This window comes from Crocodylus siamensis, chromosome 3 (assembly GCF_052110815.1).
Source record: "Crocodylus siamensis isolate JL-2025a chromosome 3, ASM5211081v1, whole genome shotgun sequence".
NCBI classification, from domain to species: Eukaryota; Metazoa; Chordata; order Crocodylia; family Crocodylidae; genus Crocodylus; species Crocodylus siamensis.
Genome location: NC_143397.1, coordinates 99,636,114 through 99,653,132, shown reverse-complemented (window position 1 = coordinate 99,653,132; position 17,019 = coordinate 99,636,114). Strand labels below are relative to the sequence as shown.

Below are 17,019 nucleotides of genomic sequence, written 5' to 3'. Positions count from 1 at the left end.
ACTATGATCGTGGAAGCCAAAGCTGTCTCAATGGCACATGAAGAAGCTCATATCCTAGCAACTGCTTTATAAAGTGCAGCATCCTGACTAGCTTTACGATGCATCATTTAAGAGTTGTAGAAGACAGGTTCTCTTCTATCTTCTGCTAAAAAAAAAAAAAAAAAAAAAAAAAAAAAAAGGTGACTTTAACACAGAAGCCTGGAGGGGATGTTTAGGACAGTTTTTTGAATGTTTTTTATGTGGGCAAATTCAGACTTCATATAAAGGCAGGACTCTCTTGAGTCCTTACGTTCATTCCTGTGAGTAAAAGACGTGTCCATACCCTTGACTCCCATCTGTATTTTAGAGTCAGCTTTTCAACAATCGATTGGTCCAAAGATCAGCAGCCAAATGATCTTCCTCATCTGTTGACTGTATCATTGCATGCCCTTTAGATAACTCCCACTAGTCTCTCCCTACTCAGTGAATCATGTTTAGCTTATTATCTCTGCCTTCTAGGCTTTGCACAGCTCCACGACCACTCTGATATTGGATCTAGTCATTTTCTACCTACATGCATGCCTATTAAATGTTTCAGCAACATTGACTGCCTTGGCACTTTTTTTCCTTCTGCACACTTTTTAAAAATACAAGTTCCTATATGTAGAACATTCTCAGATTCCCATGTTGTCCACATTCATTTTAATCACATACCTCTTAAAACTGCAGGATGCACAGATTAAATAAAATGACAACATAATTCTCCAATGTATGCTTTGTTGCCTCCTATAAACAGTTCATATGGTGAATCTTGTTCTTTTTCCAGGTCTTCTAGGTTATAAACTGAGACAGGAATCTTCTGAATTCACTGATCCCTTGATATAACTTAGTAGTTTTTATTTTCAAAGCTTATGGGCAGTTTGTGGTTTTAAAAAAAAAAAAAAAGCTTTCATGAGATATATATCATGTTTTTAGCCACCAGAACTGGAGTTCAGTTTTACACCCTATCAGTGCTCAAAAACGCCTGGCAAGCCTAGTTCTCCACTGGCTTGTGAAATTCTGTTTCTCCAGTCTAAATTCTCTGTTTACCCACTCTTTCCTGGAGACCTACAAGGAAGGCACTCATTCTTGTATGCTACTCCAAACAGATCACTGGCATACTGTTTGATGGTCAGTGACACTTTTTAGGGAGTTCCTTCAGAACTTAGCAAAGCCTGTGTTCTGACAGCGGTAAGAATTGTATAGCTCAGCTTTGATGCAAAATGTTCTGTGGAAAGCAAAATGATCTCACTTACTAAAATGTTGGTCTTTTACTATAGCTAGATTCAGACCTGGACACAGGCATGGATGAACTGGGCAGCTGCCCTGGGCCTTTTCAGAAGGGGAGTCTGAAAATGGAAAAAAAAAAAAATTACAATTGCAAAAAAAAGTATTAATATCGCGCATACATGGGACTGGCAATGTTATAAATTGAAAATGAATTATTTAAAGAGATCAATACCGCAGATGTGATAAAGACTTCTGCAACAAAAAAATGCCTCAGAGTGGAGTTTATATAAACATTTTATTATAAAAACGTGATTTGAACATTAGACTTTCTATTTTTTTACGTTACGTCTATTAAATGATAAAAATTATATTTTTCCATTGTCCTATTATGATGATGATGATGATGATGGGCCCAATACTAAAAGTTGGCCTAGGGCCACCAGGAGTCTAGGTATGGTACTGGCTAGATTTGTACATATTTTTAAAAGACTCAATTCTATTTCTCCCCTTTCAGATTTTCTCCAAGTTTGGAACTGTCCTGAAGATTATCACCTTCACAAAGAACAATCAGTTTCAGGCCTTGCTTCAGTATGCTGATCCAATGAATGCACATTATGCCAAAATGGTAGGTATAAACTGGGTGCATCTGATTCATTTAGTCATTGTGAAATAAATACAGAACCGTTATTTATACGTAAAATGCTTTGCTGTGGACTGTAGTTTTCAGCACGAATGATGTTTGTTACTCTGTTGTTTTCTTGCTGCATAACAGTTTTAGTATTTGTGATCAAGTTAGAGGGTGGCACACAGTACAGCTTAGTAATTTTTGTGACTGATCATGTCGTATTAAACTGGATGAATTCTATCTGTCTACCAGGTCTCTGATAGAGGCTAATGCTAGTTACAGGAAATGGAACTGAATGATAGGGGTTTAATAAAATGAACTTGACACTTAATGTCTATCAAGTTTTAAAGCAAAGAATTGCAGTTTGAACATCTAGACTGGAAAATCTTGCAGCTAAATCCCTTGAGTCTTTAACCTGATGAATGCAGTTTTCATCTGCTTGATTTTTCACATGGGAAATTGATTAATAAGCAATTACCTTTCAGTTTAAACATTTCAATTTCAAGTTTGCAGTTGATATTAATTCTGACTTGTGACAATGTGCATTTTAAAGCTTCCATTTATATGAAGAATACCTGCATGTTATAGGCATGGAACACTTTTTTCAAAAGCTTTAAAATCCAGTGTCCTTATAATTACAAGTTGGTATTGGTTTCCTTCTGCCCCAAAATGTTTCCGTTGCAATGTAACGTTTTATGAATTAATTTTAAAATGTTTTGTACGGTCAGAGCTATAAATCTGTCATCTGATAATGTAGGCATCAGAATGTCGGTTTGTTGGCAGCAGAGATAACCAGTATATAAACTACACGTAAATTAAGTACAAGATTTTTCTTGTTTCTATTATCTTTGGAAGCTCTACGTACAATTCCTACGTTTAGTTTGGATTAAAACATCAGAACATACTCAATTGCCATTCCTTATAGTACCTCTTTAGACTGTGGTATCTGCTGAGTCCCAAAAACATCAAACTTTTTTATTATCTGTAATATTTTCTGGTATTTCAGTGCATAGAAAGAAAAAATAGCAGGGTAAGTACACAGTTTAGTGTTTCAAGTAAGAAAGCATGTTGGTTTTGCTGAAAAAGAAAAGGTAGAATCAATGAACAATGGAAAAAATGTTGGACCTGCTTATTGTATTTTTTACAAATGAAGTAGGCAAATATAGAAGTAGAGAAAATGGAGCCATTGCCTGAAATCACAGTTTTGGGGGCAAGCTTTTAAAAATCTAAAAGGGAAGACAATCTGAGATGGATTCTGCTTCAGGTTGCCTTTATAAATAAGTATGATTCCTTACCCTTCATATTGTGAAACATAATTTGTTTGGCCTATGTGTTGACTTGGAATTGCCTAGATACAGTATTTGTAGACAAAGACACATGGTAAACTAAGGAGTAGGCAAACACTACTGAATCAAAGTGTTTTGTAAGAAAATATACCACTACTAACTAGCAAGTTGTTAGGGGTATTTCTTTGCTGCTTGCACAGCCACTTGATTTCTAATATGCACAGTGGTTTTGACTATTAGAGTGTTGTGTTAAAAGCAAAATGTGTAAGCAATACAGAGGTTCAGAGTAAGATGCCCTGTGACTTTTGTTTTGATAGAGTTAGTTAATCGTAGGGAGGAATAGGATATAGGATGAGGGAGTTGACCTGGATGTGGCTGACTTGTTGCACTAGGCTAAATACTACTAAAAAAGTAGGTGCTGTCTGGCATGCAGTCCATTTTAAATGTTTTAATAAAAAGGGTAAAATTTCCTTTTTAAGTAAAATAACGTCTTTGTAAATTGGCCTCTTGGTCATGGTGCATTTTGGATTGTGATTTTGATACCATGATCATGACTTAATATGCTGTATTTTCCTTTAACTTAAAAATATTTTGGTGCATGCTGTACTAAAATACCTGTCTTAGGTTAGAGCAGACTTAAAAACCTCACTCAGTTCAGTATTCTTGTTTACACTCTTTGCTGATGATTTTAGATTCTCACTTGCAAAATTATCTCAGTGCCTCTCCTAAACCTATCTGCAAGATCAATGGAGCCAAAGCTTGTTGAATTATTTTGGACAGGGAGTTCTCTACCATTGTAAATTGAACATGTAGCCTGAGACCAATTCGGGTATTGTCATCCATTGTATGTACAACAGTCACAGAGTATTTCATGTTCTGGCCTGATATCCATTTTATGAGGAACAAGCTGCTGTCTTTACAAAGATTTATGAAACTTTGGGAGTGATGGTGTTCCTTCAATACAAAGTGTGAAAAGTGCATTTTTTGAGTGTAGGTGGGAGACAATTATGAAATGACATTTTTCATTAAAGATACCTAAGGAAATTCAGTTCATTATTCCTATTTACATGCTACAAAGCTAAATCATAGGTAATCGACCCACAGTAGGTAGCCTCTGGGTGTTTTTTCTATGCTTTTGATAATAACAGCATGTCTGGGCAGAAAGCGCTTCAGTGATGTTGAAAGAACAAGACAAATTCATAAGATAAACGTGGCTAATTGACCCATTTCTGCTAGAGTGTGGGCAGTTTAATAAACGTATAAATATAATTTAAAGCTCTTGATCCAACATACACAAATTCCTGTAGTTGGCTACTTATATATAGAACATATATAAAACTGATGTCACCTAATAGCACATACTGGGTGTGGGGCCAGTAAGACAAAAAACATGAGCCTCTCTAGCTTCAGGTGAGGGAGCCGGGCACCATAAGTTGCATAGACAAGTACACGTAACACACATGTACTGACCTTGTTTTATGCTAATATACTAGAACAGTAGTTTTCAACCTTTTTAGATTCAAGGAGTCCTGTATTGGATACAGGACACCCTTTAGAAAATGCCCGCTCTTAGTTTTCACCCGTTGTTTGGCAACAGAAAATAATAAATCAATCCTTCTGTTGCAAAGCATGCAGGCCACAGCAGGTCAGATTTTTTTTACAACATGGATTCCTGTTTTAAATATCTAGGTTTATTTTGTGAATCATGTTTTCATACCGAAAAGTGCTTGTATTGCATGACCCCCCACAGCGCCCATGAAAGGATCTCAAGGCACCATAATGTGCCTGGTTAAGAATCACTGTATTAGAGGGGAAGATGTTTGGGTAATCCAAGGGTTGTGCAGTTGTCAGGCTAGGATGTGCAAACTACTGTGGATTTATATTTGAATCAAGCTGTAAATATTTGGTACGACTACCAAAAAAAGTCCTTTTATAAAATTATCACCTGTTTTTTCTGTAGGCTCTGGATGGCCAGAATATCTACAATGCATGCTGCACTCTCCGTATTGATTTCTCCAAGTTAACAAGCCTTAATGTAAAATACAACAATGACAAAAGTAGAGATTTCACTCGCCTTGACCTTCCATCTGGTGATGGCCAGCCCTCCCTTGATCCCACCATGGCTGCCACTTTTGGTAAGGAAGTCTTCCTTTTAGGTAAATAGAAAGAAGAATTGGTTGCTCAGTGTTGTAATGTCCTTTAGGAGTTTCCAGCCTGCTTTTTCCAACAGTTTCTAAAGAAAAATTCTTGGAAAATACTAAACATTTCCCCTACCTGGGTAGCCAACTTTCCCCAAAAGTAAACATAGATAACAGTATTCAGCACCAAATAAAATCTGCTGGTGCTGTTTTTGGATGTCTCCAAAATGAAGTCTTCAGTGTTTGTGACATCAGAACCCAAACCAAACTTCTCATCTTCCAGGCTATTGTCACCTCTGCCCTCTTATATGGGTGTGAAACTTGGATGACATACTGGAAATGCCTGAAAGCTTTGGAACATCAGCCATGTATTCAGGAAAAATCCTCCTTATCGATTGGAAGGACACAAGAACAAATGCCAGCATTCTGGCTCAGGCAAAAGGATCACCAGCATTGAAGCCGCATTTATACAGGACCAGCTTTGTTTTACCGGACAAGTCCCAAGGATGCCTGACAATCAGCTCCCAAAGCATACACAACACACCAAAAGTCACTGCTCTAGAGGTGGGCAAAAGAAGAGATTCAGGAACACCTTGAAGGCAAATCTGAAGAAATGAAATATTCACATCAGTATCTGGGAGACTTGAGCACTGAATTGTTCTCAGTGGCACCATAATATATGACAAGGCATCAGCCATTTCAAGCGTACTGTCACTATGGAGGTGAATAGGCAAAACAGACAGAGAATGAGCTGTGATCTGACATCATCAGACTTACTTCTTAGTCCCATAACTGTTTGCCATGTTTGCAGTCAGAGTTTCATAATACTTTCATAGTAGCTAGGATCAGGAGGGACCTGAACAGATCATCTAGCCTGATTCCGTGCCACAGGCAGGAATGAATGCTCGGTTCACAAGACCCCAGACAGGTGACCATCCAGCCTCCTCTTGAAATTTGCCCAAGGTAGGGGTGAGGACCACTTCCCTGGGAAGTTGGTTCCAGATTTTGGCCACCCTAACTGTAAAACTCTGATCTCTAACCTAAACCTATTCTCCATCAGCTTATTACCATTGTTCCTCGTCACCCTAGTCAAACACATGGATTTCATATTGGCCTCCGTAGTCATCTGTGTATTCACCAGCGACTTCCCTGTTTGCTGGAAGGCTGTCATTATATTAAGGGACTGTTGACACCTAAAGGAAAGTGACGTTAGTAAATTAATCCACATTATCGGATGCCAGTAAATTTTGTCGGTGGCAACGATCCCTCACAGTTGAGAGTGATCGCTCCAGAGCTGGTGCATGTGAAGGCATTCCAGGCTTTTCAGGTGGTCCCTGTAGATTACCCAAGCTTACCAGCCATAGAGAAGAATTACAGTTACTGGAGCCTTATATAAAAAAAACAATAGGAGCTTTGTTCAAGTCCTGATGTTATGAACATTGAACATGCAATGATACAATCCCAGAGGCGGAGCTAGTGCATCAGATCCTATGCTGGATCTCCTTGTGGATGTTGGCCTTCTTTGAGAGATGGTTGCCACGGTATGCAAAACGTTCAACTTTCTCCAGCTCCTATCTGTAAGTGAGAATCTTTGCCAGGGGAGTTAATTGACCCAGAGCATGATGGTGAAGCACCTTTGTTTTTCTGATGCTAAGGGTCAGTCTCAGGCACTGGTATGCTCGAGTGAAGCAGTTATGGGGTGTTTGTAAGTTCTCATCTGTATGTGCAACAGTGAAACAATCATTGACATACTGAAGTTCCACAGTCAAGGCCACTGTAACTGGTTTGGGCATGGAAGCACGAAAGGTTGAAAAGGTTCCTATTAGGGGATATACTGTTAAAGATTTTGGGCACTGATACTGATAGCTGATATTTAAGGAGGTATATTGGCTGATTCTGATCCTATTTCTGGTACAGCTGCCTCCAGCTGGTAAGCTTGTTGTGGTGGAAGGAGACCGGGGGGGTGGGGTTACAGATCAATGCCCTCGCAGTGAGGGAAGGGACAGGGGCAGGTGCTACCTTGGCAAGGGCAGGGCTGGCTCATGGGTGGTGGGGGGAGGTGACTTCCACCACTGCTTGCATCCCAGGAGGGCATGGAGGGGGCAGGGTGTGTGCCCCTGGATCTATGCAGGGCAGGCTGTGCAGGGCTCTTTTCAGTGGGGGCTGGGTTCAGAGTGGGCACCGGCGGAGCTGGGGGGATGCTGTAGCCATCCCAGATTTTGCTGCAGCTCTGTTTCCTGCGCCGCCGCTGTCTAGTGCAGCCACGGCTTTTCCTGGTGCATGGGTAGACGCAGGGTGTTGAGCCGGGGCTGTGCTAGATGGCTAGCGGTGCCCTGTGCAGATCTGGGGGCCACACACCACTCCCTCCCATGCTCCTGGGGTACAAGCTCTGGTGAGAGCTGCCCACAACGAGTCGCAGCTCTGTGCTGTGCCGTGCCGTGCCATGCCATGCTTGCCCCACCCCTCCCCCCCAGCTGGGCAGTGCCTGCCCCTGCCCTGTCTCACCATGGGGGTGTTGATCTGCCCCACCATGCTCCTTTTCTCCCACCGCCCCCCCCCCCCTCCCCCCCAAGCTTTGGCAGTTGGAGGCAGTGCTCCACACTGCTGCCTGTGTTCCTTATTGCCTGAGTGCCGCCCTCTGGGCAGCACAGGCATTTATCAGCAAAATTATTGGCCCCATCAGGCTGATTTATCCAATGCAGCCAATATTCTTTATTGGCTTGTGTGCAGCCTGCAGAGTGCCACTGCTGCCCTTGCTCCCCCCCTCTCCTCCCCCTTGGCACAGATGTGCCCCCGCCTCCCCCCGCTCCATTCTTGACAACCATCTCTTTATGCCCCTGCACACCAGGGTTGGGTCCTGGGGCCAAGTGCTGCCCCTATCTAGCCCCTCACGCCAGAATTGGGCCCTGTGGCCTGGTGCTGTTCCTACTTGGCCCTGCATACTGGGATTAGGTGCTGGATCCACCATGCAGGGCCTGGGACTCCCTACTGCCAAATTTCCAGACCTGTGGGGAGTCCCAGAGACCAGATGATAAGGCACCACAGAATAGGTCTGGCCCATGGGCTGAAGGTTGAGCACCCCTGCTTTAGTTCATTGTCTCTCCACTAATAGTAGCAATGCTATACAGGAAGATGTAACTATTCCACTTTAGGTAGATATAATCTTTCCTTGCATGAGACTCATTCTCATAACAGATAGAGGTTGTTTTTAATGGCTGCTTCTGGTACAATCCAACTCTCTCGCAGCTGCTAAGTAAATGCGTAGCAGCTTTTAGTTGTGTAGCAAAAAAGTTCTTCTAGTTCCTTTGGCTATGAGGGGGCACTGTGTGCCCTTTGAGTATGCCTCTGCTTCTATTCAAGCAAAGAAAAATCAGCTTCCCCTCTTAAGACATGCACCCCAATTCTGAATCGCTTATTTTGGGGGAAGGAGGGAACATCTGTATGGTACGCAAACAAATACAGTGCTGATTTGAAGTAAATACATGAGTTTAGTTTAATTAGTAAAAATTGCTGTGTCACAGGGCTGCTTAAGAACTGCTGAGCAACAGTAGCTCCTCTAGCAGAGGAGACTATCTCCCAGTATAATGACTGTATTGCAAGTGTATAGTGCAGCAGCAGGGCATGAGGCCCAGGTACTGCCTAATCTGGAGAGTGCTAGAATGGAGCTGGGGCAACTTACCCTGCCATCCATCTGCCACCCTATCATTTTTTTACATGCCAAGATTAAAAGAATAAGTTATGAAGGGGGAAGGGGAGATGGCATCTCCCTCTGCAGAAGAAATCTCTATCCCTTGTGCTGTTGCAAGCTTTTAAATAACTGTTAGTGGTATTTAAACCAAGAAGAAGTTACTGATTAACTGGAGAAGGTACAGTACTCACAATGCAATTCTCTGATATATTTTGACAGTTAATTCTTGCTTATGCCAGCCTTGGCCACAATTGGCAAGTGATATTTTTAAACTTTCAGTTGTTGGAAGGCGAGCATTAATTTCTAAATGTATCCCTCCTGTCCAAAATAAGACACTTTCATACTGCAGTCCAGTAGGCCAAAATGTTACATCTTCCTTTAGCACAAGATAGCTTTCTGATGTAGCCCATATCAGTGACATATTGCAGACTAGTTGTGGTGGTTTTGTTCAGAGGCAAAAATGTAGTGAGATGAACTGGACTCTGATTATTGTGCTGCTTATGTTTTTAAAAGGATTGTATCAGGGAATTTCATTTTTTTTAAAGATGTTTTTGCTCAAAGTCATCAGTACAGTATCAAAAATACTGTAGTCTGTCAGAGCTCAATGTTGTGACAAGCATAAACATATAGATGAATAAGGTTTAACTAATTTATCTGTAATAGCAGTGAAAGAGGGAAGGAAGAAGATGTTTTAGTAGATCTATTAACAGGTTTTAGAAATTTTATTTTGTCTTGCACAACGCATTGTCAAATGAGAGATGTACCCTGTTTTTGAAAGCAGAATAAAGAAAGAAAGAACTTTCCTTGAAAATACTATTATGATGTTTTCCTAGGGAAAATGCAGGCAGTTGCACTAAGGGTGGATCAAAACATTGTGATTGCTATAACCCTTTTACCTGTTAGACCAGGGGTGGGCAAAATACAGCCCACAGGCCACATCTAGTATGCCAAGGGGGTTGGGTGGTGTGGTGGATGGACTAATTTCCTGGCAGCCCTGGCTGGCAGCAGTGATTCCTTCTGGTTGCCTCTGCTGCTGGACTCAGCACCCCAGCTCATCTGTCCCTCCCCTGGTGCAGGCAGGGCACATGGCTGAACAGATGGGATGGGGCCATGAGTAGGTGGGGAGTGGTGTTCAGGAGCAGGACAAGTAGGCCTGGGGCCAGGGCTGGGATTGTAGAGCAGTGACAGCGTGGGGCCGGGGCCCAGGGGAGAGTTGTAATTCACTGCCTGCCCGTCCCTGCAATGGGCAGTGGTTCTGTGGGAAGGGGCATTCTGGGAGCGGATCGCAGCTCTGGACCTGGCCTTGGCCTTAAACCTGCATTGTCACTGCCTGAAGATCATGGACCTGGCTGTGTTCCATGCCTGCATTGGTCCTAGCCGGTCTCTACATATAGAGACCGTGGGATGCAGGGTGGTGACAGCACAAGGCTGGGGCCTGGGGCAGAGCATGCCCCTGCCCATGGAACTGATGCCTGTTGCAGGGGCATGCATGCAGCAGGTCATGGCTCAGCCCTGGCCCATGCTGTCATGGCCCTGCCTGCCCATTCCGCTCCTGGATGCTGCTTCTTGCCCACCCACAGCCTCATCCCAGCCTGCTACAGAGCAGAGCCACTTACAGAGTTTTGGTGAGCTGTTAGAGGGGTGAGGGAATAGGGGTGCTGACCTGGCCCATGGCAGCTCATGAAAATCCTTTAAGTGGTCTTCCAGCCCAAATAATTGCCCACCCCTTTGTTAGACACTGCTGGTGCTTCTGGCTGAGGCACCATACCTACTTGTTTAAAATGCACATCCCCAATTCCAGCAGCTGATTTTTGGGGAAAAAGGTGCATCTTATTTGTGAGAGAATACAGTACTTGTATTCTTTCAGCAAAGACACCTAGGGTGAAAAGAGTGGTGGAAACGGGGAAGATGGTGTAGAAGATCAGTTATTCTTGTTTTCAGAAAATAGGTGTCTGGTTTGTCTGTAAGGATAGGTCTAGACCAGGAGTGCACAAACTCCAGCCTGTGGGTCAAATGCAGCTCTGCAGAGCCTTGGAATCTGGTGTGGAGGGCTCCCAAAGTGTCAGGAAATTTGGCAGCAGAGTATTGCCAGAACCCCAAGCCCTGTGAAGTGGGTTGGAGCAGGACCATGTCCCCACTCCCCCTGCACAACCAGGTTAGAAGCCTAGCCATGCCCCTGTGCAGCTTGGTTAGGCCTGGGCCATGCCCTCACCCCTTGCATGGCTGGTTTGGGGTTGGGCCACCCCCACCAGGGCTGGGTCATTCTTCCTTCCCCTGCACAGCTGAAGTGGGTCTGAGCTGCCCCTGCCCCTCTCCATGCAGCTGGGTGGGTCCCTTCTGCACCTTGGCCTGAGTGCCAGGTTGGGTTCACTGGGCAGATATGGCCTGCAGAGGGACCAAGCACTGGTTGTTCAGCCTGCTGAACAACAAAGTTGAACATCACTGCTCTAGCCTGAGAAGAGCTTCAGGTTTGCAGCTTCCATAACTGTTACCCCTGGTGGAAAAACTGGTACAGACAAGTTTTATATTTGCATTATCCTATGCAATCCTTTAATCCTATCCTTTAACCTCAATGTTAAAGTGGTCCAGGATTATGTGACATGGTGGTAAAGGTGCTGCAGTCCTCTCTGTACTTGAGCTTCTATTCTTGCTACAGCCATCGGAAGCTGCAGCGGTGGACAGTTCATGTATGACAAATAAGAAAACTGTTTGTATTTACGTTTAGAGATTTTAGTCCTCATTTTGGATTTTGCGTAGGCCTGAAAACCCCCAAAACAGATGCCCTGCTTTGAGATTGTAGGCATACAAACTTTTAAAATACTACTATGTTATTTAAGTCTAAACCATTTTTAAATAACTCCTGTGTTCAGAACCTCCAATAGATTTCAGAATAAATTTGTTGTGAAAAGACTTCCCTTCCCCCTCTCTTCCCTTCCCCTCCCCCCAATTAATAACTTATTTTTGAACAGCTTAGTTTAACATCTAGTCATTGACTAGAAAACAACATAATGTGTTAGTATTCCAAATCTTTCTATTTTAGTCCTATTTAACTGTTATTGCGTGTCTATATTTGGTATCTGTGTCCAACATACAGGTCTCATCTGACAGAATAAAAGCCCATTGTCATTGTTGCTTCAGTAATGAATGATAATGAAAACTATGTCTGAATAAATGATTAATATCTATAATGCTAAAACTTGTCAGTATAATGCACCAGTATATGTATTACAAGAATAAAATGCTTAGTGCTAGTGTGATTAATGCTGTGCATTGTTTATGTAAAGGACACTTTGTGACTGCAAATAAAAGGTGTCATGTGTTGCAGAATTCATTAGCATCAGACCTAAGATGTCTGTATGTTTCAGTTAAGGTGGTAATTCATCATTGGTAATTCCTAGTTTCACATTATGCCCATCAATATCTGCATTAGTTGAGGAGATGTAGCTACTTTGGTTTATTATTTTTGTGTTCAGGACTTGAGTATTAAAATGAACATACCATGATGCTCACATAATTTATTTACACATTAAATAGAGAGTGCCTTACTCAAAAGTAGTAACTAAAATGTAGCTGAAAGAGGAAATTGAAGAATGTGAAAATCTAAAATTTCAGTTGGAAACAGGAATATTGTTGCAATTCCAACCCATTTTGCTCAGGATAGCAGCATAACTTATACTAGAAATTTAAAATGAAAACATGTTTGTTTAACCCTCCCAATTTGGGGGAAAGAACCTTAAAAACATTAATAAAACATTGTTTTGGGCTGCATTGGCTTATTTGAATTGCCCCACTCATCTTAATGGCTTGCAAATTTTGGAAACTGTCGGTCTAAATGTCTGGTTATTTTAGAAAAAATACCCAGCAAATATACCATTTGTATGCTGTCCTTCTAAACAGATGCTTTGACTTACTTATCCCATTGTTGCAAATAGCTTCCAACCATCCATACCTCTTGTTTCTTCTCTGATAATTTCTAGAAAGCAGTTACATTTTACAAATAAATGGCATATTGCAGGAGTGGTCATTCTGTGGTACGGGGCCACAAATGTGTGGCACAAGTCGGTTCAGGGAGGATACAGGCATGGCAGTGGTAGATAGTGGGGGAAACAGAAAGCAAAGCAGCAAATAGGGTAGGGAGCATAAGGAAGAAGAACTCAGTGCAGCAGATAAGACAGAACACCAGACTGAAGCTAATGCCTGGGAACATTCTGGCCTGTTAATCTAAAATAAAATAATTTTAAACCTCGTGCACTTGAACCAAGTGACAGCCGCTCTCCTTGTAAACTATCTCAAATTAGCTGTACCCTAGTCTACTAAAGCCCCTGAGATAACTGTTACTCCACCTGGATTCTTGGTAGTGACATGCCTCCTGTGCATGGGGCTGCAGTGAGGGCAGCAGTGCAGGGCTATGCCTCCCCAAAGCAGTGGCAGGCACTAGAGGTGCATTGCCAGGGCAGTGGGGTGGGGGCAGCTTGCACTAGTGAGGAATTCCTTTATGGCCCTGCTGTCCCCAGCCACACTGGCTCATGCCCACCAGCTCCAGAGACCCCAGGGAAGGGAAGCAGGGCAGGAGCTCAAGCCCGCAGCTTGCACCTGCCCTGGGTACAGATCTGGGGGCCATAGGTCCACTCTGCCCCCTGGTAGTGCATGCAGCAGCAGAGAACCAGCGTTCCTCCTCCCCTGGACAAGCCACCTGTGGTCCTGTCCTGCTCTGTGCTGGGGCCTTGCAGCCATGCATTGCATCCCCAGGCCCCACACCCCACCTGGCTGGGCAGCAGCCCCAGCCTGTGCCTGCCCCAGGTACAGATCAGGGGGGCACGGGTCCCCTGTGACCCTGGGAGTGCATGCAACAGTGGGGATCTGCGAACCTGGGTTCGTAATCCCTGGCAGCTGGGGGCTCCCCTCTGGCAGGGTTGGAGGAGCAGGGGCTGTGTGTGGGGGCTGTGGATGGGGAGCAAGGGGCACCAGCAGGGCCAAGGGAGCTGTGGGGAGCCTTTAATCACAGATTTTGGGGGTTTTAGCAGAGAATTTGTGCGGGGGTTTATCAGGGAAAACCTGGATCCCTGGTGGTGACTTACTGCCACGTTTCACTTCGTGCTGTTTCAGTGGATGCCAGTCTGAGATGCAGCATCTTGTCAGCAGCATGACTTTTACCAAAGCCTAATCTGGGGAGTTGTATTGGGGCTGATACAAAGAAAAGTATTTGAAATTTTAGACTTTAAAGATAACTTCTGAAACCATTGGAATTTTTTTAATCCAAACCAGTGAATAGGGGTCTGGAGTGGGAAGCCTTTTAACTTTGTTCCACTGAGCTAATATTGAACCTCTATATTTTAATGTTTAACATTCACATCTTCCAGTTCTGATTTCAGGCAAAGCAAAATGAGTTCTTAGAGAAGGTGTATTGACCTGCCTAAAAGATGCAAATAGCACCTTTGATTACTGAATCTGAATTCTATAATACACGTACACAGATGTTTGGAAAGGGCATCATTTTGAAATGTCAGTAACACCCAATGTCTGCTTCAACTGACAGCCAAGTCATTGCAGTTTGCTAAAGATGTTAGAATTTCTTCTAACTGGATATGTCTGCTATTTCTAGGTACCCCGGGTATCATCTCCTCACCATATGCAGGGGCTGCTGGATTTGCCCCAGCCATTGGTTTTCCTCAAGCTGCAGGTAAGTCCCCTTTTCTTTGTTAAATTTGAAGCTCATCTGCAGTTCTCTTGGAATACAGTAGTTTAACAAGATAATTCCTAAGAGGCATTCTGTTTACTTCTAGTAAGACTTAGTACTGCTGTTTAAAATACTACAATTCCATACTTTGTTTAAAACTTAAATATATTGTGTTCCTTGCTTCTGAATTATGAAGAATTATTTAAAAAGGGCTAGCTGAGAATTATTATAGGATCATAGTCAAATAGGTCTGGAAGGGACTTCATGAGGTCATCTAGTCCAGCCGCCTGCTCAAGACAAGATTGTCCCCAACTAAACCATCCTGGCCAAGTGCCTGTCCAACCTGCTCTTGAAAATTTCCAAGGATGGAGATTGCGCCATTTCTCTAGGAAACCTGTTCCAATGCTTGTCCAACCTCAGAATCGGAAAGTTCCTCCCCATCCCCAAGCTAAATTTCCTCTGCAGCAGTTGAGGCCATTGTTCCTAGTTGTGTCCCTACAGCTGCGGAGAAAACCCTATCTCTATCTTCTCTGTAATCACCCTTCAGTTATTTAAGGACTGCCATCAACTGCCCCTTCAGTCTTCTCATCTACAGATTAAATAACCCTAGTTCTTTCAGCTCTTCCTCATGAGTCATACTTCCCACGACTCTAATAATTTTTGTCACTTGCTGCTGGGCTCTTGCTAATCTTGCTAATCCTTCTTCAAGTGTGGGGGACACACTATTCTAGGTGAGGCCTTGCCAGTGCCGAATAGTGCAGAAGAATCCTTTTCCCTTGATGTGCACGTAATGCTATCATTGATGCAACGCAGTCTGTTGCCGGCTAATGTTTCAGTTTATGGTCTACTGCAGGCATGGTTAGACTCCAGCCCATGGGCAAAATGCGGCCTGCAGAGCCATCTCATCTGGCCTGCAGGGATCTCCGTGGGTCAGGAAGTTTTGATGGCAGGCAAGCAGTGGCCATTTAATACAGCCACTGTTTCCTGCTGGCAAATTCCCAAACCCAAGTCCTACATATGGCTCCTCTCCCCCAAGGGTCTAGGTTGGGGCACCCCCTCCCCAAATAATGGGGCCAGGCCAGGCCCCCTTCTTCCCTCTGCCTGGGGAGCTGGGTCAAGCTTCTTTCCCCTGTGGGAACTTTGTTACGCATGCACTCAGACGTGATGCAAATCAGTTGTGATTATATATAATTCTAAATATTTGTAGATACCGTATCGGGTGATAGAGTTCTGTTCTCTCAGAACTACAGCCTCTGACTCTCTCTGTCCCAGAGGTGTCATTTTTTCTTGGTGACTTAGCTGAGGTGTCTAAGAGCCTTAGAATTCCTATATTCCAGATGTGATCAAGACCTAGATATTGGCAGTACTTGGGGAATTTGTGTTATTTCAATAATTGCTTCCAGTAATTAAATGTTTCAGTATATGATTAGGATTAGTGTACCATAAAACCCCCAAACAGAAAGTTCTTAACTTCACAAAGTTGTTGAAGTGCCTGTGGACTGGCCCCTTACAACTCATTCAGCCCATGGGGCTGGCTGAGATTGACATCCCTGCTCCAATAGCATTCACTTGGTAACTAAATTAAGCCCTGGATTTTTCCTCACTTATCCCTGTTTTCTTTTCTTTTTAGCTAAAAAGGCTTACGTAACAGAGTGGATTGCGCCAAGAAAATGTGTTTGGGATTTTGTTGTAGGGCAAGAGCTGGGAAAAACTAAACTAACTCTTACAGATAACTTGTCTTTGGGAAAAACCGATGGAAGTCCTTCATTTTATGTCCTAGGACCATTTTGTTTGTTGCTTGTTCAATTGTGTACACATAAACTGATACTACAAATTTTTAACTGCTTTTGAATCTTCTAGAATGCCTTTCCCATTTCTTTGCCTGAGTGTCTGTGTGTACTTTCTCAGGTCTTTCAGTCCCAGCTGTTCCTGGAGCACTTGGTCCTCTTGCAATCACCACCTCAGCAGTGACTGGACGAATGGCTATTCCTGGAGTTGCAGGAGTTCCAGGAAATTCTGTTTTGCTTGTCAGCAACCTAAATCCTGATGTAAGCTTACTGTGTGGAATCACTGCAAGTATTTAATAGTTTGGCATTAAAGTAAAACATGTTCAGATGTTTCTTTCTTCAAAAGCTGAACTGGAAAGTAGACAAAGGGATAATAGAGTAAGATCTTAGGTTGATCATATTGGAAATAGCATAACTTCCATATGATTTGCTTTAAGGAACTTTCCATTCCTCCCATTGTCAATACTGCAAAGCAGTATCGGAGAACCTTAGAGCCTGAACATTCTCAAAAACAAATATAATGTAGTGACATAAAATTTCTTCATTGAGCCTTAGTATTCTGATTAAAAA

At 43.0% G+C, this 17,019-nt stretch overlaps 1 protein-coding gene across 2 annotated transcripts in view; it reads left to right on the top strand.

The window, feature by feature from the left end:
* PTBP3 (polypyrimidine tract binding protein 3) overlaps positions 1 to 17,019 on the top strand; it is a 121,618-nt gene that overhangs the window by 89,716 nt on the left and 14,883 nt on the right. For both annotated transcript variants that reach the window (XM_090038855.1, XM_090038854.1), the window contains exons 6-9: positions 1,763 to 1,873; positions 5,120 to 5,294; positions 14,588 to 14,665; positions 16,571 to 16,710. In XM_090038855.1, the coding sequence (XP_089894981.1) occupies positions 1,763 to 1,873; positions 5,120 to 5,294; positions 14,588 to 14,665; positions 16,571 to 16,710 (504 nt within the window). The remainder of the gene's footprint in view (positions 1 to 1,762; positions 1,874 to 5,119; positions 5,295 to 14,587; positions 14,666 to 16,570; positions 16,711 to 17,019) is intronic.